Here is a 27,932-nt window from a genome sequence, read left to right on the forward strand (position 1 = left end):
AAGATTAAGTAACACAGACTAAATATTGCATAGGATAGAACTGATATTTGGATAATTGCCAATTTGATCTCATTAGCATAGCAGTACAAAAACAATTAAGAATATTCAATAATGTTTTATTTATGTATTTTAAAACTGAACTAACTTTATAAATTTCGAATAATTAAACATTATATATACATTATTTAAAATATTGTATTATAATTATTTGTTAATTAAAGTAGACATTACAGACAGAGTAACTATCATAATTTGAACATGATAATGCTGTGTAAATAAACATGTATATAAGTAAACATGATATATTATTGAATAATATAGTATAATTAAATTTAAAAAATTAAAGATATGTAAAATAAATAATCATTCATATTAATATTTATATTAACAAACGTTATAAATGAATATGGATTTACAAGGAAAGTAAATTCAAAAATTTTAAGACTGTCAATAAATAGTCTTTATTTAATCACATAAATATATTTTTATAGATAAATTCTATAAAATGAATTCAAGCAACCATAGAAAATGGGTGCAGTGATATTATATATAGAGATATACATAGTACAATGCTCACTTACAGGAGAATTTGTTGTCTACGTTTTTACTTTTGGTCAATCGTTTGTGCATAATGAATGCTCAAGTAATTCCTGCACCGCATAGTCTTTTTCTGTCATCCGGCTTGAGATAAATTTAGTTTCACCGGCTTCAATGTTCTCAGTACATGTTCTACCATAGCTTATTCTGTTACTGTCTAAGGGCAACTTTTTGAATATCGTGATCCATAACGTAATCATTATAGTGTTTACATAAAACATATATTAATAAAGTTTTAATATATTATACATAAAAATAAAATCTTTAAAGTCTTAATAATAAGCATAAAACTCGAACATTATACAAATAAAAATAGTGAATAAGTTTTTGAAGGACGCTTCAAATCTTTTCTTTATTATTTTATATATATATATATATATATATATATATATATATATAAAAATTTATTATTTTTATAATTTATATATTGTGTGTGTATATGTATTTTGCATAGTATTAATAATACGTGACAAATTTAAAATATAAAAAAAAAAGAGGGAAGATTCTATCTAACATTTTTCAAGTATAACAAAATATCTTAAGAATTGTCGACAAAAGAGATGGAGATAGCGAAGGAGCTTGTACTCACTCTCAAACAGAATAATAAATCGCATGTTGGATACGGATTACAAAAAGAGTGCGAAGCTCTCGTTGGGCATATCCTACAAAATATGGTCAGATCCCAGATGCCTCCTCTGCACGCTATAATGAAGAATGAAGAAGACTCTATTAGATATAGAGAAGAAGGTAAATATTTTTCTATTTCCTATTATGATATTAATATATATCAATAATATATATATATATATATATATATATATATATATATTATAATATATTTATCTAATTCGAACAAATTTTCAGGTAATCAACACTTCGTGATGGGCGATGACCTGGAAGCTATCGAGTGTTACACCATGAGTTTGGCATACGCTGACAGCGACGAACTCATGGCATACGCACACGCGAATCGATCCGCCGCTTTATATAGGAAACAATTGTACAAGGAATGCCTGATAGACATTGACGCGGCTTTGTCTCATGGATATCCAAAAGAGAAGCAAAGAAACCTAAAGGACAGAGGTGACAAGGCGATAATGGAGATAAAGAAGTTGCTGCAAACAGACTCGATGGATATCGATCGTACAAGTTTATGCGATGGAATTGAAAAGTCTGCGGTAAAACTAGAAAACACTGAGTATATAGAAAATGCATCAACAATGGAAAACAATGGTCAAGGGACGCTGAAGAAGCGAGACGCGATGACCAGCGAAAGTTATCTTCATTGCGCAACGAAAATTCCACCGCAGAAACCGAGGTATTTGCAAGAGGAGGATTTTTCCAAGTTAACGTACGGCCCAAGCCGTGAAGTTCCTGCCGTCAGTGACGGTGTCACGGTATCCTTCTCCGAAAGATACGGTAGACACTACATGGCAACACGGGAATTTAAACCCGGCGATATAGTTAGCATCGAAGATCCCTATGCACACGTTATCTATGAAGAACGGTGAGTCGCTAATTATCATATCTACTTTCTATTAGGGATCACTGTCCGCAGATTAACGACAAGAGCGCGCTTGAAAATGATGGAGATATCAATTTTCCTTTTTTTTTTTTGTTTTTACTTTAAAACTAAATTATTTGCTGCACATTTAAAGATATAAAATTTTTCGATATATTTAAATGTCTAAGTAAAAGATGAAAATGAACATAATCGTCTCGCAATTAAGAGCGGATCGGACGTCTTTTGAATTTTACTTTTTCTTTGATTTGTCATCTGTTGAAATTGAAGCAGAAAAACAAGATAAATTATTGTAAGTTAATGATTAATGTGATTAAAAATTTCAAAAAGAGTAGGAAAAAAAGTTTCCATCCAAATGTAATTTAATCAATTATATAAAATAAAAAAAGCAAAAAGTTTGGGATATGTATTGAGCCAGTAATAAGAAAGACACTCTCTCGATTAAAGTAATGTAATGTACTTTCGCGTTTTACAGGTATTACACGCATTGCCATTATTGCCTATCCAGAAGTTACAATCTAATACCATGCCCAAAGTGCCCGGTGGCTCAATATTGCTCCGAGAATTGCAGAAAACTGGCGTGGGAAGCATGCCACGAGACGGAATGTCCCATTCTAAAGCTGTTAACAAACTTGCTCAATGTCGACAAGGATAAAATAAGAATGATCTCGAAGATCATTCGATTGCTGATCGTAGTGACCGAGAATGGAACTCGAATCGAGGAACTGCAGCAAGATGTGAAAATTGCAGAGTCTAATCCAGGTATACCGATACATGGCGTTTAAATACTAATTAAATGCTATGATCATGCGATGATCCTTTAATTCTTTCTGTTGTAGACGATAGAACGGCGGGCTTTACAGACACCGGAATATTAGACAGTTTTAGCGGCCGTTCCGCACTGAGCCTGGCGACCAACATGACCACGAGACCACTGATCGGAATCAGCGCGTTCGCCTGTATCTCAGCGCTCGCGGTAATCCTTTTAGCTACGCAAACCAAATTTTTCCAAAAAAAAAAATACGAGATTGACGATCTGAGGGACATCAGCGAATTTTCCGAGCTGAAATTTGGCGCCAGCATAATGTTCCGTGCCTGCGTGATAATGTCTTCTAACTGTTTCTCGGTGAGCACGCGCTTTCCCTTTCTCTTTCTCAGGCTCGTTTCAAAAATCCAAGAGATCTTCTTTAAGATGTTCAATTGCGCATTACGTTTATCTCGTAGATACAGCAGGAACCAGGGATCGTGTCGGGCTCAGGCCTGTACGTGGCTCACAGTCTGTACAATCACTCCTGCGCGCCGAATACCTTTCGGCATTTCGAGGGGCTGACGATGATCACGCGTGCCTTGACACCTATACACCCCGGAGAACAGATATTCACCAGCTATGGCGGCGTTTATGCGCACATGTCGCGACCTGAGAGGAAGCAGAAGATCCTGCAGGATTACTTCCTCGACTGTGATTGTCCGGCGTGCGAGAACGATTGGCCGACGTACAACGAGATTCTGCGGGATCACATTGGGTCCATCGCCAAGAACAAACAGCTAGTGGAAAAATTGAGGCCTTTCAGGGAGAGATTACTCGCAAATATGTACGATATCGAGGCGGTGAAAGTCATTCTCGATATATTATACAAGGAAGTCAGTAAACATCCATGCGAGGAAATACTCCATGCGGAGCAATATTTGAAGAGCTATTATTTGGGTAAATTTAAATGAATATTGCAAATGCTTCGTGCTTCAGCGTAGACTTATATCTAGCCCTGCTTATTGCTTTTCGCTTTGACAATGATCGCTTGCTTATTTTCTTGATACCTGCAAAATGTAATCATCTAATGTAATCATGTGCTTTGTTTCCTCAACGCAGTCAATAAAACTACTTTTGACAGCATCACCGAAGCAATTTTTTATGAGCTTTATTTTCTGCTTTCTTAATTTGCTTAATCAAAACAATAATTGGATCATGTATAGTTAATATAAGACATATTCTTTTTGGATTTCAGATCCATGAATCATAAAAAAAATATGATGGTAAGTTGATAATCGTTTGGAGCATTCTTTTCCTTAAAATATTATAGATTTTAACCATATATTTTAATTGTAAAATATCTTGTATTTAAATTGTATATATAAAATATCTTTTAGAATATTTATAGATTTTAAGATTATATTTAAGATTATTTATATATAAAACATCTCATATATGATTCATAATTAATTAAGATAATTTACAACATAATTTTACTTAACTAAGCATATAATATCGAAAATAAACCCGTTATATTTTTATCGTTGACGAGACGACATTTGGATAAAATAGGATTTTGTTTTATTTGCATTAAATTATAACAGTATTCTATCATAAATAAATTTTCAAGCATATAAAAAGAATTATATTATATAAGGAAAGTCAGACAATCTAGGAAAATAAAAAATGCCGCATTGTTTGAAATAGAAAATACATCAATAATTATACTTATATATTTCATCGTAATAGGCATTCAATATATGACATGTTACAATCGATATTTAACAGTGTCGGATAGGAAAAAGTTTCGGGGGCAGTGTTTCATCAATTTCATTCTGTGTACACTATACATTACTTTATCAAAGTAAAAAACAATTTACAATGTTACGAATGCGCGTATCTCAGCAAGCTCGGCATCGACTCAATAAAATAAAAAACTATCTCAATAGCACGCATTTTACAGTTATGAAGATTGAAATCCTCTTCAAATGTAAATGCATATTTTTCTTTTTTTTTTCAAGCACGAATAAAATACGTGCGAGACGTGACATTATGCTTCAAAGTATAAAAACAAACTGGATATATATTCGTTAATAAAATAGCGAAACAAATTTAGAGGAGAAGATTAAAACTTATCTGTAAAGATTAAAATCTATCGCACTAAGAAGATATAGAATAATCGTTTAGAATGTGTAAAATATTTATCAATTTAAATTTTGATCAGTAAAGAAAAGCAAATTAAATGCAAAGATGCGTAAGGAGGGCATATTTCCATCAGTCTGTTGCATTTTCAGATTTCTTTTTTGTACAATATTATAAGATTATTGACGCACGTGTACGGTCAAAAGAAAAAGCAGTTTTTAAATATGAACTACCATTCCCGTGACAATTCTATTGAGATCAAAATCATAAGATATTCGATATACTCTGTACTCCTACGAAAAAAAAAAAAAAAAACAAGCTACAAAATATATCAGTTTGCTGTGCAAAAAAGCTGTGATATATGTATGCATGTAGTATACTTTTAAAATCTGGTAGAAATATCAAGAAATGCACTTTGCAACAATCGTCCGTCGCTGAAGATTACTCAACAATTCTGTCTGGAAAAAAGAGACTGCGGATAAATGCAACAATAAAATAACTATGTCGGTATCGTGTACGTTAAGCGCTCCCGAGTATTCGAGGATTCCCTCGAAAATTCGGCAATACACATTCTTAGCTAATGCGAAGAGAGAGGAAACTTAACGATTAAGCAACATTGATAAAAAATATATTTTTCAACGCGTTCTCCCTACATCACGTCGACGGATGTTCCTCCTCAAATTTGCCACGCTTAATCTCGCTTGTTCGTCACAATATATAACTCTACTTAAGTAGCTATGGTTTTTTTTATTTTGTTCGGAGCATCTCTATATCGCATCACATTTCCGCTCATAAAAAATAAAAAATCGTAACAAGAAACGCTCAAAAACATATCAAATACTGCGAATACTGCGGGCGTCTTTTCGATAATTAAAAATACATAAGGTAATAGTAGATTTAAGGCTGCCATAATTCACGGTTTGTGATGTTTCTCGTCATTCTCTATCTCTCAGTAAACTATAATCTTCCTTAAAAGCCTATGATTATACTGATTACATGCACCAGACTCATCATTAAGATTAATGAACGAATTAAAAACGGCCGTGCAAAATAACATATCAATCCTCGTGATAAAAATCTAAATTTATTTTAAAATTGAATTTTTTTTTTATACGATATTCTTTTATAAAATTTTCTTATCTTGATCTCTATCAATAATCAAATTTTTAAAATTTTCTCTATAAAGAAAAGCACAATGAGGATTTATCTTATACTCTCTCTCTCTTATTTCGATATGATAAATAAAATATTTCTCTAGGCCTATTTTCGTTAAAAATCATTGATTCCCTGTGTCAATTCCAAATTCGTTTGGAACACTTTCATATAGAATACAATGATATAGATGTCAATGAAATGCATAAAGTTTATATTAAAAATTGATCACTCGTCGTTTACGCGTGATCATTGCTGAATGTTTGCATAAAAATCTAAATTTCTTACAAAAATCTACGTTATATAAATGCTATCTATATCGCCGCTGTGTACACGTTTAATCAGTAAGAATAACTAATTATTGATGGCTCTGTAAATGGAGCGCGAAATCGATGCACGTTCAGCATGGAGAAACGATATGGAACTGGTTTACGAACCGACCTCTTCTGGCCTAGCCAATGGCGCCTTGGACCTTTCTGTAGTAGTGGTCACTGTGGTCGTAGTGACCTCCAAGTTGGCCAAATCCGCGGCACTAATCTGTAATATTTAAATATTTATTTGTCGATCAACGTCTCTCGACAGACGTCTCTTGAAAATAGCGAAATCTATCCGATTAGTAATTAAAAGCTTTATATGTACTTTAATTCTGTTAATCAGTTTGTTAATGAATATCGCACGGAAGAAAGGAAAGAGCGAGGGATTAATGAATAAAACTAAACGAATGGAAAGCTGGTGCAGCGGGAAACCAATCGCTAATGTAGCGCACGAGAAGGTATTAAAGCATCAACATGAAATTAATATCGAGGTAACGGCCGACACTAATTAATTATCATATTCAGTGCCGTTTGCTGACCTCGACGTTCGGGGGCAGAGTGATGGTAGCATGTGTCGTTGTTGTCTCGATACCGCTGCGTATCTCTCGCTCTACTGTAGTGCCTGCGCAATAAAACAAATGCCACAAACAAAATGATGATAAAAGAAAAATATAATACAGGCAAATAACGTAGGGATGAAAAAAAAAAAAAAAAAAAAAAAAAAAAAAAAAAAAAAAAAATCAAAAACAGAATAAAAATGATCAAAGCATTCGGAAGACAAGGATGAAATGTTGATCGATTGTAACATCACGATAAGGTAAATCACATAATCCGTCAAGTCTGTCGATTAGTGATCTTGAAAGATCAATTTGTAAGACATGACGGTCTAGAAAATTTTATTCATTCCCGCATTAAATCGATTCACGAGAAAAAGAATCCAATCTAGGCTCAATCTTTTTACGAATCTGACAGTCCAATGATCAGACGGTAGATCTAAATTGCGTAATAGTCGCTTCGCAGGTCTAGATCGATTGTGATTTCACTCACTGTTTACATGTTGCGTTTCGTTTGCCTGATTTGTCTCGACTTCGCCATTAGCGGTTGTGCTGTTCGTAGTTTGCGTAACCACAGTGGTTGTTTTCACTACTAGCGACTGATTCTGCGTGGATATCTCGGAAGTTCGTGAGGTCACCTCCATCTTAAGTCCTGCCAAACGATTGTGGAGCTCTTCGGAAGACGTCGCGTTTCTGAAAAGTGGACTGTTACTGCCAAAAAATGGCAAGTACATGGGATACTAGCGTTAATTAACATAGCGGCGAAATAAATTATTAAGCCACATAAGACGTTTAATATGTTTCTATAGAAATTAAATATATATGTATACGAAGTGATGTTAACTGAAAAGTACAATTGAATCGAAAGCAAATTTCTCGTACATAAGCGGATAATAAATTAGATAAAATTCTTTAATAAAATGTTTCAACTAAACTTACAGCAAATGATCTTTAACACTGTCGATCGTAATATCTCCGATAGAACTTAAATCCTGACGGTCATCTTCCCCGTTTACATCTATACTACTCGTAGCCGGTCGCAGTGATGGTTCCTTCGGAGATTCTTCCTCTCCAGCTAAAAGACATGCGTTCACATCGACACTAAACGGCACTATTACGTATAAGAACATTCCCTACTATCTCGTTAATAGACACAAAATGATAATAATGATTCAGATGTGATTAGGATCAGAGCACGTGGGTAAGCACACATGTATATGCGGATTATACAAAGTACGTCAAGCAGTTGGTTACACATATACGCAATCGCGCTTACACAAAAGCCGGAGGTATATTCTATTGCGATGTATATAAAAAAATGTATCTATTGCTTTAGATCAGTGCTCGGATTTAGTTGTATCTCTCGATTTTTCTGATTTTTACTGTTCCTACTCGCATCTTAATGACGCTCCATTTCGTCAAGCGTCAAAAAATCAGGCTGAAAGTTGCAACTAAATCCACCTACTGTTTTAAATTATTCGCGCCATAAAATGTAGAAGCCTGTGATACTCACTGGTATCCACTACGCCATTTTCCGTGATCACTCTGGGCGCTGCCGTCGGTGGTTGACTTCCCTGTGTCTCTCCTTCGGTCTCGGGTGCACCTTCAACGACGCCTTGTTCCTGCGCGACTTCGTTAGTAGTATTTTCCACATATGTTCTAGCGTGTGGTGGTAAATTAAGCGCGCAATGCGCCTTTGTCATTTTTGCAGCTGACAAGGAAATTCGTTGGAGTTCCGAACTCGAGTGAAGATACAATGCTTCTCCGGCTTTCGTAAATATTAAGGAAGAAATGCCACTAGAAAGCGAAAGATACATATCAGTTTGTAAACATTTAAGATTCGTTAACACTTACATACGTGATATAAAGATATAAATACTGACTTAATATCCTCTCTCTTGATCGCAGCCGCGTTCAATTGCCTTCTCAATTCCGGTATACTCAATATCAGACAATCGCCAAGATTCGTCAGGCAAAGCAAACAAGTTTCCTCGTGAGTTCCCGATGGCTCAACAAGACATGAGAACTTAGCGAAACCTGTTTTTCGTACTCTGGATCCTTCGTGGGCGGTCAGCTTGTACTTGCAATACGGCTTCAGGGACGGAAGATTGAAAATCTTGAATTGCTCCTCGCTGGCGATTACAACTCTATGCGTAGAAGTCATGTCAGGCCCGGGTGTCACGCCTTTCTCGGCCTCGTAGGGTTCCGGTAACGGCACGCTAGATCCATCGAGGATCGTGATGGCGATTACAGGCGCTCGATGTTTCAATTGTATCTCTTTGCCCAAGGTACAGTTGACGTCTTCTTCTGTTCTTCTCACGCCGGCCGGTATGGCCAATGTAAAAACGTAAACCGTGCCGTTGTTGGTGCCCGCCCAAAGTGTAGGTGTTGTATTTTGTACTACAAACAAATATTTTAGGTCACTTTCGTTGATCTGTCGTTGACATTATATCTACAGAAAGATACTAACAGCTAATAATGTAACTTCTGGCAAAATACAAGCACCGAACCATAGAGCCTAAAGCGTCGTCAACGGGTCTCGCTTCCACTTGTCTCTCTACCGGCTTTAATTCTGTCGGTGACAGATCCCCGCTCGGTGAAGAAGCAACGCTGAAATTAAAGTTTAACAATTAAGATCATTTTCCTATTTTGATTTAACGGACTCACCTATCCTTTTTTTTCTCCGATGCAGTATTTCTCGTAGGACTATTGGCATTCGTTCGACGTTGCGAACGTCCCTTTCTCAATCTTCTAAAGGATTCCCTAAGAGACTTTTTGAAAGACTTCCGTCGAGAGATAGGAGTGTCGCCAGCACCGGAAAGATCTGTAAAATATAAAATAGCCGTATTTATAATATTGATATAAAAACAATTTTAAACAGAAATATAAGAAATATATTAGATAATCTATAAATATTTGAATCTTTTATTCTTCAGATTTTATTTTTAACTTTACAAAATTATATGAAAAAACTATATTTTAAAAAATGAAATTTGCAAAATATTCTATCAACATCTAAAGTGCATTGGCTATTGAAGAAGTAATTATTTCGTTTTACTGCAACATTACATACCGTTTGGATTAAGCGTGCATTTGACACTGACGGCCTTCGATCTGGTGTAATCAAAGACTGCGAGTCCGTGCGCTGTGCCAGCGGCAAGTAATCCCCATTCGCTATGCAATGCTAAAGCCGTAATGGCAGCCGGCGGATATAATTGCAACAGGCTTTGCGATTGAAATCCGACTGCGAATGATATACTCGTCGTTCTCGGTGGCAAATGATCGTGACCCTTCCACACAAACCCGTCACGATCGTTAACAATATTCATTGTTACAGCCTTTATCTCCTTATTGCTTGGTTCTGAGGAGATCGTTGCAGTGATAACGTGTCCAGCTGTGCCGGCGATTACCAACGTCGAAGACAACGGGCAAAGAAGAACCTTCTTAACGGCGAGTCGCGGATCATCGGAATATGGATCAAAGATTCCCACTTTTTTAAACGGCGGCCATTCATCATCATCATCCTCTGGCGGCTGTTCGAGGACATCTAAGTGTTCACCAGTAAACAGAATCGATGAGTTGTACTTGTATAGAGGCGTCAGAGCAACGTCGGACGCATTCCAGAATCTGACAGTGCCGTCCTCGTGCCCGGTGAGTAGTAGTTCTCTGTGTTTAGGTTTGTCAGGATTCGCTGGTTTCTGACAGAGGATATTGCCGCCGTCGATGGGCCACGGCTTATCTGAATAAAGATGTTCGGTTTGTGCTTTACCGGCCGCTACGATCGCCTCCCAAAGTTCCTCGGGGACATTAGGCACATGTTGAGAACAAGTTACCTGCAAGAGATATATATATAAAGAATCAATATTCATTGCAATGTAGTTTGTTGTTTTTATCTCAGAATACTCACCGCGCTCGCATGGAGGGATACTAGATAAGGCAGAGCCATCATCTTCCAATCGGGATTAGTTAAATCGATAGCTACTAATTCTTCTTCAGCCAGCACTATAAGTGCTTCCGGACTGATAGGGCTCTCATTGTTCTCTTCGTCTTCCTTAGGGAAGACGGTGAAGAAATCGATGATTTTAGATGTAAAATCGAAAACTAAATGTTTCTCCTTGGTCATGACAGTAATCGTGTGTCGATCTCCGTAACTGGCACGTTGCATACCACCGGAGAACAGTACAAGTTCGCCGTGTCTGTAAAAAGATTCAAATTGAGTTCGCGAAAAAACGAGAAAGAGATATATTGTACAATCACGAAGTGACTTACTCTGCGGTAGGATATACGAGGATCTTAGTGACGGCCTTGCATGGGAATGGTCCATAAAGTGTTGTGGGATCTGGCACAGCATCGTTACCCGGACTCCAAAACGCATAGGAACCGTCATTGTGCGACGAAACGAAGCGATTCTCGGAGATCCAGTGGACCGATTCCAACTGTTGCGTGGAGACGAATGTCTGCGCACGCGAAAACAAACCCATCAGCTGCGCGTACACGTTCCACCAAAGACCACCAAAGACACAAACGACAATCAGAACAAGCGATACCATCTCACAATTCGTTCTTAACCCTGCTGTTCCATTCAATTCCATTTTAATCAATTATCAATTTATCATTTTTTAAAACTTCATAGTTTTTTGATAGAGAGACTAAAATTATTAGATTAAGACTAATTATATTCTCAATCCACTCTTTAAAATAAAACTTTCCAGAGTAAAAAAAGAAATATGTATTAAAGATGTATCTATAAGAAATTAAAATAAATTAAAAAATGTACAATCTAACGTTTTGATTTCATAAATCCATCAATTTTTCATTTTTAAAATTCATAAAATGATATAAAGAGATTTGTTTAATAGCAACTACATAGAAAAATGTACCATCACAATTTATTTAAACTCGAATCAAATGTCTATCAGAAATAAATGGGCTGGCAGGGTTAAACATTGACCCACACTATGTTGTTTCAAGAAAAGCATGTAAGCGTCATGACATGTAACTATTGCATTTGCCAAATTGTAATTGTGTATATGTAGAGATATACAAACGAATATAAAGCTTACCTGTTGAGCTCCCGGAGTAGCTTTGTTCCACAATACCATCAAACCTCTATTGTAACCGATTAGAATATTATCTGGATGCCCTGGCTGCTCGGCTATGGCTTCGACTGCTCCTGGATTTTTTTTATAATCTTCCGGGACACTGTGCGACAAAAATTTAAATAATGATCTTATATAGAATTCTTTCTTTTTTTCTGATCTTGAATAATTTTTCAAAATTTAAAATTATTATTCTCTTTTATTCATTTAATTTTTTTTCAAAATTTAATCAGAATAATGAAATGTTATGGTTTATCAATTATAAAATTGCAATAATAAAATCTTTTATATAAGTGAAGCAATAAATTTACAAATAATTACAAATAATTTTGTTTGTATTTAGATCAAAATAAACAATATATATATATATATATATATATATATATATATGAGACATCTAATTATTTACTTTTGCATTACAACGTCTTGATAAATGATATTCTCCGGTGTGACAAAAGTCTTCAAGTTCAGCAGATAGATATTGCCTCCTTCAGTTCCTAGCAAAAGATGTTCCCCACTAGATTCGAGACACATCGCAGAGATCTTCTTCAATTTTCCTTCTAACGACAATGTCTTAGTTTCCACTACAGAATTTTCATTAATCTCCCACAAATGTAACGAATTATCGTCACACAGGGATACCACGCGACCCTGAAAATTACAACACATCGAACTAATTATAAAATGACTGTCAAAATAAAATAATATTATGTTGCACATTACATATGCTTGTATTACTTAATATATAATTTTTATATTTTATATAAAGTATTATCAAAGAAAAAGTTTTTACCAAACTTTGAGAAACATTTTTTTATACATTTTTTTAACATTTTAAAAATGTTTCGACTTTTCCGTATATTACTACTTTCTTTTTCTATATGTTTCTATTTAATATTTCATCCAACAGGAAGTTCTAACAACGGGTTTTATCGTAGAAAGTTAGCGTGTGCTTCTGATGGATACAGCGGAAGTAATAAAATACCTCACAACAAGATCAACGGCGGCTCTTCTATCACTATTATTACATGGAGAAAATGCTCGCATAATTTCTCGACTTCTCAAGTCTTATATCTTTCTTATTTTGCAGCTGTCACTCGCCATACGCAAAATAAAAATTTACAATAAACACAAAATCAAGCAAGTTTATTCGCATTCGCAGTTTTTAAACTTGTTTATCCAAAATCTACAGCAATATCTTATATTTAGAATATTAACTCACCACTGGTGAGTTTTCATGAATCATAGATTTGAGTTATTCTTTTGATAAATATTTCATGAATTAAATGTCGAAATTTCGATTAAAAGAGATATATCATAATTAAATTCCAATATATAAAAAAATATCATCTTTCAGATTTCTTGCATATTGATCGGTCCTAACATTGTCAAACATTATATTATGTATATTTTTCAATTTTGTTGGTTTTATGACATTGCAATTAAACAGTTTATTTTTAAAATAAATTTTCGTGAACTTGAATCATTTTTTCAAACACTGTCACACTTCCTGTTGAATTTAAAAATATTTTATTACTGCATACAAAAACAGTTCAAAGTCAATTGTGAAAAATCTGAAAATAAACAGAAAGTCGAATTTAAACTCGGATAAAAAGTAATATTAGATTTTTATCATAGGCTAGCTCTTATCTAATCGGTCTCAAGATTAACTTGGAACTGCTTATCGTGATAACGAACGTTCGTGCTTAGGCTGTTGTGCAATCGTAAGAACGAAAAAGCGATTCAATTGAGAGAATCACACCCGATTCAGAAAATATTATGAAAAATAATATACAGGAATTACTACTTATTACTATTATTACTACTATTATTACTTCTACTACTACTACTATTACTATTACCACTACCACCATCACTACTACTACTATTACTACTACTACTAATACTACTATTTACTATTATTACTACTAATATACAGGTAATTTATATAAAACTTGGATAAATTTTGAAAACTTGTAGATTCAATAAAATATAAATATAAATAAATATATATATATATATATATATATATATATATATATGATTATTTCAATGTAATTATCTCTTATAACAAGGCTCTTAAATGAAATCTTCAAGAAATACTTGATTAGAAGCGAATACTTGATTGAGATAATTCTATTAAGGCTATCATCATTGATTGAACGTTTATCACGCGCGTCTACTGGTAAACGGTTAATTGGGTATCCCGAGGCGCGAAGAAAGTCTTTTTCCCACGTTTTCACGTCACTTTAATTGCATTCCGCATTAATTGCGACGCACCGACGTGATGTCGTTGCACCCGTGTATTATTTATCAGTACACGCGTGCGTGAGCACATTGTACAGTGTCGTGTTGGATTATACAACTCGCTGGCGACCATATAAGCGGAACACGGTGTCGCATTACTGTCGATGCGCACGATTTTTGCGGAAACCACGAGTTAGACACCTTTCTACGTGTAATAAATCGCGAGATGCGATATATTATGTAAATATAATCGTAACAAATGGTAACAAGAGAACGCATATTGAAAATTGAGTCTGATGACGCATTCGCATTTTTCAGACTAATAGCACCAGAATTATCTATATGTTCTCGATATAAATAAAAAAAAAAATAAAAAAAAAAAAATAAAAAAAAAAGAAGCGGTTATTCGTGACAGCTGTAGGACACAGAATTTTAAAAATCAGTCTCTACTGTGAGACAACTGAGCATCAATCATCTTACCTCATTGGGCAGGGCGACGATCTTCGTGACGGCATTCTCACCGCTCTCGACGGAATGTTGTCCATAGAACTCCACACCTGGCCTTCCAAAACTGATGCTCGAGTCAAGGAATTCCAAAAGAAAAGAAGGATTATATAATATTGTGTAAATGTGCGAAAGGCTGATGCAGAGACAACACAGTGTTGGACACATGATAGATCCTCGGACTTCGGATTTGAGAGTGACCGATTTAATGTGCCGATAGAGAATCGTCACTGAAGGAAATAATGTGAACACACGTAAGTGCAAACATTATCGTGAACTTTGCAAATTTTATGATAAATTTCATATGAACAAAGTTATGCCAGTTATTGAGCCGTAATGCTTGTGTACTTACAAATAATTTGGAATAATTCCAAAGGAGGATTAACCATTTAACGTTCTTTTAAAAGATTCAAATTAATATTAATGATCCGTTTATACTTTATAATATTGTTCATTTACTTTCAACACTTTTCACATATCTGTATATAAATTATAAAAAAAAATTTATAAAATTTAATAAAAACAATTCTATAAAATGTTTGCTAAATTATTTTTAATCTTTGTATTTATTATCTAAATAAAAGAAATAAAAGAATTTTCATTCTCACGACCTACAATTTTAGCATTATTGTGGCATTCTATTTAGTACCACCTACTTTTTACTTTCGATCAATATCTTCTACGACTGCAACGGTGTTAACTTGCAAGCAAAACTTATTTTTTTTTTTTGAAGATAACTTTATATCGATTTTTTCTAATCTATCTAAGCCTATTACAGCAACACATTCATTGCCTGCTGGTTCGTAGAAAGCCGACGTGTCTAAAAACGGAAACTAGATAAAGTATCATTCAGGCCGCTTCAAGTTACGGAAAGAGTTCAAGAGGCTCGTGATTAGGTTCAAATATAGTTGAACGTACGCTTGTAAAAATGCGCGTACGCTCATCCGAAGGTTTCACCGATGCGACAACGAGGTGTGCCGCACAGATAATCGCGTGCACGTATATCTATTGCGAAATAATAACGATTATCTAGCGATTACGTAGTCCTTGGAAGCATCTGCCGACGGTGCGCACGCGGTATTAAACCTGCATTAAATTGCCGACTCGCTGACGTGTTGATTATTTCGCCACTATCTAACGTCCCGTTTAATAGCATCTACGAACGAAGTAAACGCACGTAAATTTCCGCGAATCGACGATGTAATTCTCGAATCATATGTTATTTTTACACGCTCAGCTCTTGCTACACTTTTCGCACTAAATCAATTTTCGATTATGCGTTGAAAAAAATAATTTTTGTAAAATTTAAGCAAAGCATAATGTATAAATTTATAATTAATATTTTATATATATATATATATAAAATTATAATTATTAATATCAATATATTGATAAAAGAAAAATTATTATTACTATGAAAAATAAAATATAAAAAGCTTCTAAAAATAAAAATTTATAAATTATGTTGTTTATTTTATTTATAAATTTAATTTAAAAAAACTGCAAATTAATAATGATTTCACACAATATGACTCGATGCAATTTCTAGTTAATATTGGATTTTCGAAGCTCGATATTCCTGCGTGTACGTGTATATAAATTAAGTGAGTGTTGATAATGCAAGGTCGGGAAACGAGAGCAGCGAAATATTGCAGAACCAAATACGTGTTGACCTTAATATTGTAAATTGTCGAAAACTTCAACATTTTGCCGTTCGACAGTGGCCTTCTTAACGTAAAGCGGTTACGAAATATCGTCTCCGAATAAACACGTAATAAAATTGGTCAGAGCGTCAGCAGTTTGTCAAAGTCGTACATTTCGCGATCGAACGCTGCATGTGCACTTTCGCGAACAATCGATTCCTTTGATTGCGTCCTGCATGATGCAAACAAGGTTGCTCTTAATCGACAAATTCAGCGCGACTAATTTAGCTTAAAAAAAAAAAGGAAAAAAAAAATTAAAATCGTAAGAACCTAAATACGGATTTTCCTCATGTTGTGAAAGAAAATAAAGTAGAGCGGCTATTGTTTGCGAATACTTTAATTAAAAACAACCGCGCTCGCGTAATGAGATTGTTACACGCGAAAACCGTGATTGCGCGTGATTTAATGTTTCTTCCATAATGCCCCACTCTAAACAGAGCGCAAGTTTATAAAATATACCGCAAGTGATTTATGGAGTCTTTGTTAAGTAATCGCTCGCGGCACCACGAAACAGATTTTCCTATTGCGACAATAAAAAGGTCGTAACAAGTATTTACGACCGAGTGATATTTATGACAGTAATATTTTGACAATAATATTAACTTTTCATTTTATAAAGAATATTTATCTCCCGCTTAGTGACTCTAACTAACTAAAAAATAATTTCTTTCTAATCCAATAAAAGAAAGCTCAGATCGTATTTAATAAACAAAATTTTTCGAATAATATGTACTATTTGAACTTCGGCATTTTCGTTTCATCGAAATGGAACCCTGGAGGCCTCGAGGATTAATAGATCGATACGCGCGTCATCGAGTCCTGGCGGTTGCGCCTCGGGACCAGATTATAAATACCAAACGGGAAGAGAGCGAGGTAGACGGAGGTGAGGAGGCAAGAAAAGCAAAAGGATACACCTTGATGGCGCCGGATGCCGTGCCGATGATCATCAGCCGCAGACTCGGGTCCCAGGCAAGAGCGGTTGGCTTGTTCGGGAAACCATGCTGTACCGTCTGCAACGAATAAGAGCGGATCCATTAGCGATGTTGATTTCGATTAATTTCCTGGCAGAATTATATTTCTAAAGGTCTTTATTGCTTATTGCATTTATTGCAAAATGGGAGTCTTTTGAGCTCAGAGCAAACCGAGATCAAAGTAATTTTATCATACGTTAGGTTCAACTAAAGAAATTCTGTAATAAAACATAATGCAATGCTTTTTTACGTACGGTAATTATTGCAAGAATATTAATCTTAGAATTATAATAGATAAAAAAAAAAGTGATCGTTACAAATTATAGCAAAATCGTTACAATTATAAAAAAAATGTTATTAAATTTTTTTATATAACATCATGTAGAGCGTTATTCTATCTAAAAGAGTTTATTATTTCGTTGTCTTGTGATTTACATTATATCATATAATTGTTTCGAAGCGATAAAAATATTCATAAAATTGGTATAAACCTATATAGATTAAAAAATTACGTAATATTTTTTTTTTAAATAATACAACTTTACGTATTGAATATAAATGTCACGATCAAGCAGGAAAAAACGATTGCGAAATTAATTACATTAACTTGAGGAAAAAGTAGCTCCGTTCCGCATTATCACACATTAACATAAAGTTATCCGATATAATTTTCTAATTGATGCTCATTATCATCTTTTCGTATCGTCCGATTCCGAATTCTTGTTTACTTCAAAATTCCGAGAATGCAAATAACATTCTCCTGCTTTCAGCTACCTCCATCCATTTTCGCTCGTTCAACATTCTCGCAGAACATAATTAGGAACGACGTTGAAGAGTCTTCACCCGCTTGATTTGGGTGAAAATTGCTACGAGAGAGAGAGAGAGAGAGAGAGAGAGAGAGAGAGAGAGAGAGAGAGAGAGAGAGAGAGTTAATCCGCACTCTCTCGCTGACTCTCGCGATGAGTCAGATTTTGACAGTGCCCGTTAATCGTGGCTTATCGTGCTCCTTCATACCTCCACGTGCGCGTACGTCAGCGATATACGTTCCGGCTGCGGTTAAACATGCCTTCAAAAAACAGCCAGCAGTTAATAAAGTCCCGCACGAGCGGTGCCGATGAAATATCGTTGTTGCGCGATGCCGGTAAATTTCGCGTTTGGACCACGATCATTTATTTCCGCTCCTTCCCACGGCCAATTATAACATCCGCGAGATACACAAAATCACATACATCCTGCAGCCATAAAATATGCACGTGTTTTCGCAAAAGCCAAAATTATTCTTCAAATAAGCTCGACAGCCTTCATCGGAGCAAGTTTTTTTTATCCGAAATTATCCTCAATCTCTCTCGAGACGTAATAATTTTATTTTGAATCATTAACAACGCGTAGCAAATGAAATTAATAGTGACACAGAGAATTGTCTTTGGATGAAGAAAAATTGCATCTCAAAGCTAAATGTTAAAGATTAACAGATAAACGGAGATACTGTAAATATTCTGTAAATTAATTTTGCGAAATTTTGTATTTAACAAATTTTTCAAATTATTGTAAACTTTATTTTCTCAGATATTTAATTCCAAACCTATAGACATTTAAAGTTATTCGTTAGAAAATTGTAAAAAAATGCCTGTTCAATTTTCCATTTTCTTCGCAACTGAGATGCTTTATATAAAAAAGCTCTCTAAACTCTATTTCAAAAAATAGAGTTTAAAATTAAGATTATTCTATTATTTACATTTTATTTTATCTGAAATTTTTATCATAGATATTTCTGTATAATATTCAATATAAGAAAAAACATAATCTCACGAATCAAGATTCTGGAGATGTATTAAAATGTATAAGTTGTTTGCGAGAAGAAACTATATTATTCAGAGCTTTGATGTAACAAGGTTTTTTCCAAATCAAGATTGCGATGGAAAACCTGTCGCGTTATCGCCGTGAATTTACTTAATAGATGACGTCATCTCTATAATCTACTCGATAAGCAGATGGTCAATCAGGAAAAACCTCCCTACCTCCCGAGAATCAATTTCGCTTTTCAACGTTTTTCAAAGATTTCTTTTTCATCTTTTCTGAACCTATCGAACTGGAACTATATCATTTAGAAAAATCGATGGCCCCGGATGTTCTGTAGAACATTTCCATGAGAAAAGATGACACTAACTGTAAATTGTGCCAAACACGATCCTTATGAAAGATACATCTTAACGAGAGTTAAGACGAGATGCTGCGTTGGTATTTTGTACAACAAAGAAGCGCGTGTCCATCTCCCCACTCCTTTCACGTTAGCTTCGCAATAAAACGCAAGCATCAAACGAGGCAAGAAGGATTAGAAACGTTTAGAAAAATGTATTAAATTTCTCGTAGGCAATATTTAACAAACAAGTACGATTAAATTTATTAATTTTTTTAAATCTGAAAAAAAAAAACTATGCCAGTCCAAATTTAATTTTTATATTTTAAATATATCATACGTTTTTTACATATTTTTTGGATTTGTTTCGATGCAAAAGGATAAAGGGATCGATTTTGGTGGAGTTTTCGAGGAAAATAAAAATGTGAAAGCAACTTTGTATCAGTCGCGAGATATTGATGAGTTGTTTACGAACTTCAATGGAATGGGGCTACGGTTCATGATCACGTCCGCAGCGCGAGATATGCAAATTGACGAACGCTTCTTCCCTTCGTCGCGATACGAAAGTACGATCCCTTCTTTTCATCTGCACCTTCTAAGCCGGTTTCTTTCTTCTTTCTGTCTCCTCAAATAGCATACGCCGATGAATGGATACTATTCGCGTGTCGCTATTTTCGAACTGCTCATTTGCATACCGGGGGAAGGGAAAAAAATCGTTCAGACAAATATCAAGGTGATTGAACTCTGTGGTTTTGCTCAGTAGCGATATTAAATTGTCAAATATCCGTTGACAGACGCATTTACGTCAAATCCCAATAACCAATAAAAAATTCGATCTAATCTCATTTTTTAACTAAGAAATGTACGTATAATATTTACTGTAAATCAGAAAAATTACTGTTTAAGAATTGATTTTTCCGACAACGTTATCATGACAAGTACAAGATCGATTCAATGATGCAGTTATGAGAACGCACCCAAGCAAATACGAAAAAAGGGAAGGTCCCGAGAGTCTTATCATATTTTATTTACACGTAACGTCGATACAATCATATCGCTATCTACGATATGTATTTAAGTTTATCGTTTAGCATCGCGGAATTAAGCGTTAGGTAAGATATATCATGCACTCTAAGAATCATATCACATCAATTTGTTGAATAAGACTGCATGGCGTGTTAACGATATCTCACGCTGTTTTCTACATAATCAGCAGTAATATTTTTTAAAATTAACAATAACGTAAAATACTGCATGCGATTTTAATTTTAAAATATAAAAAAACAAATTTCTAGAACTTTACATAAATATTGAAAGAATTTTTCAATCAAATTACGCAGGAATCGACAGATCAATATTGTATTTGCGCTTGAAAAAATACAAAATTGCAAAGTAAATAATCGGCAAATAAATAAAAGATGCTTTTTTTCATCAATAAAAGACCGAACTGTGATCAATGTAGCAGGAACATCAAATTTTGATGCATTTATCATCAAATGCAAGGTAAGAAAATTAATGGAAGAAATATTCCAAGATGTAATATATATATATATATATATATATATATATATATATATATAATATTACATATTATATATATATAGATATATTCGCTTATAAAAAAAATAAAAACGATAACGCGCGCCAGCCAACTTAGATAAGTTGCGTTTGCTGCTGATTTTGCTGTTGCAGTTGCGATCTGAATTTATTCTCGCATTTTCTCTCCCTGCACTTCGTGGAACTTCTTCGAGAATCCACAGCGCAGAGAATTAAATCGCTATAAGGTTTCGCGATAATGCACTATGGCGTCATCACGTCAGGCAAATGCATATACATCGGGAATCCCTGCGGTGGAAAGTATCAAAAATTCCTTTTCGCTCATTTAAATATATTGAGTGTTGCTCATTACTTATTATAAGCGACATCGATATATTAGAACCGAAATGAATTTTACATTCTCTAAAAATCTCATTTACTAATAATTTGAATATTTTTTTATCGTTCAACTAAATTCTCATTAATTTGTCTTTTTGTTCACAATCAATAGATTAAATATTCAACTATGATAAGAAAAACAGCTATATCATCTATATATTCTAGTTTTAGTTTTAATTATTAACATCGTATTAATTAGCTTTCTATCGACACAGTCAACCGTCAATATCTTTTCTTTTTTTTTTTTTACATTAATAAAGTGATTAAATGTTAAATGTTTCGAACCTGCAAGCTCTAACGCAATATTGTATATAATAATAATAATGTTTTAATGTACTTTTGTAATGTGTTTTCCCGGTGCAGGTGCGATATTAACTTGTTGATTTCCGCGTAATTCGTTCGAAAAAAAAAAAAAAAAAACCGTTCCCAGTCACTTGCGCGATAGATAAGAGGTTTCGACGTTTCCTGCAGATTGCACAGACCCAACGGCAGGAAATTATCTGTTGCAGGGGCTTTCGCATGCGTGCACCTTGGATAGAACATGCTCGTCTTGCCGAATGATTGTTCGATCGCGCGTCTAATGGAGCATAATGAAAAACGCAATGCCGCATTCAACAAAGGCCACGACTGCGTAACACTTGAACGGTTATTGTCAGCCGAATGCCGTCTGGTTCACCGTTAACTAACTTGTTGAGTAATGGCCATTCTTTCGCCGCTTCTCTAGAGTATCTTATCTGCAAGCTTGCAAGCAGCTTGCCAAGTCGAGGAATGTGAATTCCGAATGTTTTTTTTACTACTCTTCTTATTGAAATACATTCTACGCATTCTTATTAAAACAATTTTCGCGATATTAACGATTCTATGGAACTTGTTACAGAGATTGGTACCGCATGGTGGATTATAATTTTCAATTTTAGACTTTCGATTTTGAACTTTAATTTAATTTAAATGAAGAATTCCTAACATTTTAAAATTTTCTGTTATAATAATACAAGATATATTACTATCGTAATATTTTTATTAAAGAGATATATTCGAAGTTGATCTTTTATATAATCTCTCAAAGATAAATTAAAAGAATCACCAATAAAAAATATTAATCTATGAGAAATGTAATTATACCGAGGGAGATAAGCGACCAATGCGATTATTAACAATCAAAATGTGTTGATAAAGTGTACGGTGACAAAAAATTATCAATTTTTCAAATTTCTGTTAGTAAAGTCGATAAAATTCTGGACATTCATCTAATCTCCACAAGATCATCGAAATCCTTTATGTAAGCAGCTACAACAGGGGGAAAAAAAAAAAAAACGGGGGCGCCCGTTGCACCTCCGTAGCAAGGTTAAAAGGAAAATATGCGACAAAGTTATTTTAAAACAATCGCGTAACGTTATGACATTTCTTTCCGCGACACCTTTCAAGTCGCATTCTTGCCGTGGAAATTCATGGCATTTCGTAAGTAAGCGAACAGCACTCTGATACATCAGGCACGATACGCTTTGAAGCGTAGCCCCCCCCCCCCCGCCCCGACTGAATTACGGGTCGTTTACGATCGATGCACGGAATACCTGCGGCCGCGAAGCGGAATCGGCGCGAAATGTGTCGGCGAATAAATAACGCGAGAATTAACGAGCCGGTGCAGCGCGCGTCTGGGCCGAGGCGCAAATAATTTCGTGATTAACCCCGCCTGTAGCCGATTATTGAAATAACGCGCGTTACGCAAATACACCTCCCCCCCCCCCCCCCGCCGCGACATTTCTCATAAAACGCGAAACTTCGAACCGTCGTCCCCGTTTATCTCGACGTGATAATCGACGCCGAAATGACACAAAAGATATATTTGCGACGAGATAGCGGGATGCGCGTGCACAGTTAAAATGTAAGACGCCTTTACCCGTCGCCGTACGTCGCGCAAAATGGAGTTGCGTGAGAGATGCAGCATTTTCGATAAACCTATCATGCTCCGTTTTGCAGAGACTAAAATATTCTACGCGTGTATATATATATATATATATATAGATGAATATTTTATGATATCGCGAAACGAGAGAACGATAAACGGCTTTTGTATATGAAAAATGCATTCGTGTCTGCCATCGTCGGAAGGAGGAACAAACACGCGGTGGCGCGTGTTTGGCTAATGTCAGATTTCGGTCGGATTTGTCGTTACGAGAATGTAATGATACGGATGTAATAATTTCATTATACGGCACGACGGACCATCTTGGAAAATTGGCGGAAAATTGACTTCCCAGTATTATCCTCTGTGAAATCCAGAGTCAATCTTTGTTGGCGGAAATGTCAGGCTCATTGAAAATAAACAGATAACTTACAAAACCTTAAGAGATATAAACAAATAATGTAATCGTATTATCTTTCGCTTTGAAACAAATTTCGTTAGAATCACATTTTAATTCTCGATTCGATTATTTACTTAGACTACTAAGATTAAAATATGCAATCCAATTACTAAATTTAATGAAACGTCGCCAAGAATTTCAATCACAATTGTTTTAGAAATTTTTAGAATATTTTAAGAAAGATAAGAATATCTTAATCTCTCGAGTTTAACAGGGTGTGTACTCAAATTTTGTAAATAAATTCCCTGAGAATTCCCGGATTTTCCAGGAATTTAATCAAAATTCCAGGAAATTTATAAAATTTTTTAAGACAGTTTTAAAATAAATTTATTTTATCACACAAACCTTTTAATATTTTTTAATCATATAATTATAAAGAAAAACTACTTGAGATTTGAATATTAAATTAAAGAATACTATAAAAAAAAAAAATATATATATATATATATATATATATATATAATCATAATTTATCTACAATATATGGATTTAGCTTATCGGAGACATAAATTTAAAAAAATTGTTAAATACGACGTATAATGACAAGAAATATTATTATAAATTATATTAATTAAATAACTATATATTATGGAATACACTATACACTAAAAAATTAATATTGATGACGGTTTCTCTTTAGTGCAAGTATGCCCTCTATGTATCCTTCGATACGGGACCGCGTTAACAGAAAATATAAGAAATAATTTTGTCAAAAAGAAATAAAATTTAAATTTGAAAATAAAATTTCAAAAATTTCCACGAATACTAATGATTTTCAAGGAAAAAAACTAAATTCCCTGAGAATTCCAGATTTTTCCGGTTTTTCTCGGTAGTACCCACTCTGTTTAAGTCCTAAATTTGAATTATATCAATACAATATTATTGTATAATTCCAAAATCATTTTAAAACTTCTTTAATTATGACAGGCACAGAACCGATGGTAAAAAATAACAATTTTTATAGCACTTGAGATTTATCAGACTTCGTCTTAATAACGCTAAATTAAGATATGTTGCTATTGTGTCAAATGTGAATTCTTCACAATATTTTTGAGGAAGAATAATCTTCAAATTTCCTTAAGCTGTAGCATTTCCGGCACATCCCAAAACATATTTTTCAAAGTTATCCAACTAGTAAAGTTATCGTTGACAAATAAATTCCAAGGTAATCTATGGACTTAAAGTCCAATGAATCACGGAAACGCATTTGAGGAAAAACATTTTAGAAAATGCATTTTAAGAATTGACGCATAATCGCGAATCAAACGCGGAAAAGATCTTTTCACGAGTCTCATGTTGCGAAAATTGTTGCGCTGCGGACGAATAAATAAATCATACGTTGTAGCATACGTTGTAGGCATACGAGCAGAAGAAAGAGAAGAATATACGGACAGACATTAAAAAGATGGCCATTGGTACAGACGGTAACCTGATATACCTGGCGAAACGAATCGCTCGAACCTGTCTGCACGAGGAGACTCACCGCTGTTTCCGCCGGCCAGAAACTGCAAAATTTTTCGCGACATGAATTACGTTTTGATTCACAAAGTGTCTTGAAAGCGTAAAAAATTTTATTCTCTCTCTCTCTCTCTCATTCACTTCCCCTTATAAGTTTCTATAAACGTGTTTCCGAGGCATTGAGGAATGCTCGTACGGGTCCCCACGGGTAGGCATGCAGGATGACAATCGGGAAGTTGCTGAAACTAAATAACTGTCATTTTGTAACGAGCGCGGACGGAATGAGACAAATTGAATACTATACTCTAGAAGGAACTTCGTTTCATTTTTATTGGCATGCAGTGCAAGAGAAAAATATGTATTTATACTTTGTAAAAATAAATCAGTGTTGATTTTTCAGATAATCGCGTCTAAGATTCCAGATAAAAAAATTAGAGAATAAAATGCAATTTTGTTCACCTTTTAATATCTTCTTAATCAAGTAGGAAAGTCGCTCATATATATTTATATAATAATATTATATATGGTAAGTCCGTTTGTATAATTCGGATGTTATTGAAAAACTATTCAATATACTTTTTGACATTAAATAACTGTGTCTTAAAGAATTTCAGGTAAATTTTTTTACGGAAATGACTTCTATTCTATCGAAATCTTCCGAGTATATCTACATCACTGATTATGATATTCACACACAACTCAAGTTTCAATTAAACTTTCAGCCCTTTTGTACTTATTTTTATAAATTTTATAAATGTATATTTTGCACAATGTGTGTGATAATAAAAATAACAACGTTTCTATATAATATTGTTCAATCTATCTATTTCAACACTTTTCCTTTTGTCATTTAACATAATTTTTTGTAATTTTTTGATTTTGATTTAATTTTACATTCAACAGTTCGTTAAACGTTATTAAAATTCAATAATATCTCACATATTCTTACATGAAAAGTCAAGGTGGAGAATAGCACGATAAAAATTATAAATCGGTTACAGCGTTTACGATTTGAGAAAGAATTCTATTAAAAAAAATATATATATTTAAGAATAGTTTATTTCTGGCTGACAAATTTAAGATTGGTTCATTCGATTGTCAGAAACAAGGTCGTCATTCATCATGTTACGACCTAACGCGGATTGTGAATTCATCACCGGTGGGAATATCGAAGGAGCGGGACAAATTTTGTCGATTCAGTACATCCAAAATGGATTTTTTTGATTGAAAAATAGGTTGAATTTTTAAAAAGGCACGTCGCGGATTAGATGAACGCACGTGTTTGCCGCGTCTCCCGTCAGGATTTCCGTGGCACAATGCACTTTCTCGCGGAGGTACAAAAATCCTTCGGCGAAGCAATTCCGCTCGGAGCCTCTCTCGGACGACCAAGTCGAATCATTTTGATCAGATTGGCCTGGCAACATCGCCTCCAACGGTTGCGTTTCTGCGCCCATTCGCGGCGTGTTTCGCACCGCGGGTGTGGGCGAGAACCTTCTTGCCGGGTACAGCGTCCGTCTCACACGCACACACAAGTATACATTCTATCTTTCTCTCCTCTCTATCTCTTTCTCTCTCCCGCTCACTTTCACTCACCTTTCGAAAAGCAAAGAGGTCCTTCTGCAGCTTCTGCCGCTCGGCCGTGGGCTGCTGGCCCTTCCCCCTGATGAATTTGAGCATCTCGACTCGCCGTTAACCCAACTCAATGTTGCACGTTCTCTCCCTCTATCTTCTCTCTCTCTCTCTCTCTCTCTTGCGCAAGCACCACTCGAGAGCGAATCTCGTTCGTCGCACGTCACACGCAGGTACCGACACGCACGTTAACCGGCGGCCGCGTGTAATTAACGCATTCTTGAATGAACGCCGCGGTGGATTGCGATGTCGCGTCTTTTTATCGTTCGATCCGGCGCTGTGTTCACGGTGGACGCGCGCGCCCGCGCGCTTCGATATAACACCGCCCGCGCACGTCAGTGTCCCTTGTCTCTCTCGGTATTATCCACCCGCGCGTCCGGTCGCTTCCCGTCCCGCGCCGCCACCGCCGTTACGATCGCACCGCTCGCTCTCACTCTCGCGTTCTTCCTTCCTCCTCGCACACCCGCGGCACTGCCGGACCTCGTTGCGCTCGAGGTGCTGCGATGTGTCAGCCTGAAAATCGCGTGTATGTATCACCGCTCGCCGACGATACGCACCGCGCGCGCCGGGATACACCCTCTCACGGGACGTACGGGTACCGCGGCGTCGTCGAGCACGAACCGGCAGGTACGATGCAGGGGCGGCGCCCAGGTATCACGAAGCGCCGGGCGAAAACGTGCAACGACACGCGCAACGGAACGCGCAACGGAACGCAAAATCATCGAACACCGCACTCGAACGAAGGGCACACGGAGACGTGCGCGCGCGCGGTCACTCCACGTCGCTCTCGCTATCGCGTCTCTCTTTCGCGATCGTGTGGCGTCGACTTTCCCACCGAACTTTTCGCCGCATTCGAG

At 35.5% G+C, this 27,932-nt stretch overlaps 2 protein-coding genes across 9 annotated transcripts; one reads left to right on the top strand and one right to left on the bottom strand.

Annotated features, from left to right (window-relative positions):
* The first annotated feature begins 719 nt into the window (after positions 1-719).
* LOC105430202 (protein-lysine N-methyltransferase SMYD4) lies at positions 720-5,327 on the top strand. Of its 3 annotated transcripts, none has more exons than XM_089077355.1 (6): positions 720-789; positions 1,052-1,344; positions 1,462-2,104; positions 2,595-2,881; positions 2,959-3,245; positions 3,344-4,010. In XM_089077355.1, the coding sequence occupies exons 2-6, from the start codon at positions 1,158-1,160 to the stop codon at positions 3,836-3,838; spliced, it is 1,899 nt and encodes a 632-aa protein (XP_088933481.1). In that variant the 5' UTR covers positions 720-789; positions 1,052-1,157; the 3' UTR covers positions 3,839-4,010. The 3 variants fall into 3 exon arrangements, with proteins under 3 accessions (XP_088933481.1, XP_088933482.1, XP_011641936.2); XM_089077356.1 differs by having other exon boundaries at positions 734-789; positions 1,141-1,344; XM_011643634.3 differs by lacking the exon at positions 720-789 and adding an exon at positions 4,123-5,327 and having other exon boundaries at positions 1,014-1,344; positions 3,344-3,824.
* On the bottom strand, positions 4,562-27,905 carry l(2)gl (LLGL domain-containing protein l(2)gl). Of its 6 annotated transcripts, none has more exons than XM_089077351.1 (16): positions 27,040-27,905; positions 17,495-17,592; positions 14,856-14,946; positions 12,538-12,779; positions 12,093-12,231; positions 11,299-11,486; positions 10,937-11,225; positions 10,103-10,862; positions 9,697-9,853; positions 9,500-9,639; positions 8,913-9,429; positions 8,543-8,826; positions 7,969-8,104; positions 7,523-7,740; positions 7,015-7,097; positions 4,562-6,698 (listed from the first exon to the last, which is right to left on the bottom strand). In XM_089077351.1, exons 1-16 carry the CDS (start codon positions 27,121-27,123, stop codon positions 6,591-6,593), a joined length of 3,534 nt encoding a protein of 1,177 aa, XP_088933477.1. In that variant the 5' UTR covers positions 27,124-27,905; the 3' UTR covers positions 4,562-6,590. The 6 variants fall into 6 exon arrangements, with proteins under 6 accessions (XP_088933477.1, XP_088933476.1, XP_088933475.1 ...); XM_089077350.1 differs by having other exon boundaries at positions 7,523-7,722; positions 11,299-11,513; XM_089077349.1 differs by having other exon boundaries at positions 11,299-11,513.
* Positions 27,906-27,932: the final 27 nt, after the last annotated feature.

The sequence above is a fragment of the Pogonomyrmex barbatus genome, unplaced genomic scaffold, assembly GCF_055798465.1.
Source record: "Pogonomyrmex barbatus isolate J1 unplaced genomic scaffold, ASM5579846v1 scaffold2, whole genome shotgun sequence".
NCBI classification, from domain to species: domain Eukaryota; kingdom Metazoa; phylum Arthropoda; class Insecta; order Hymenoptera; family Formicidae; genus Pogonomyrmex; species Pogonomyrmex barbatus.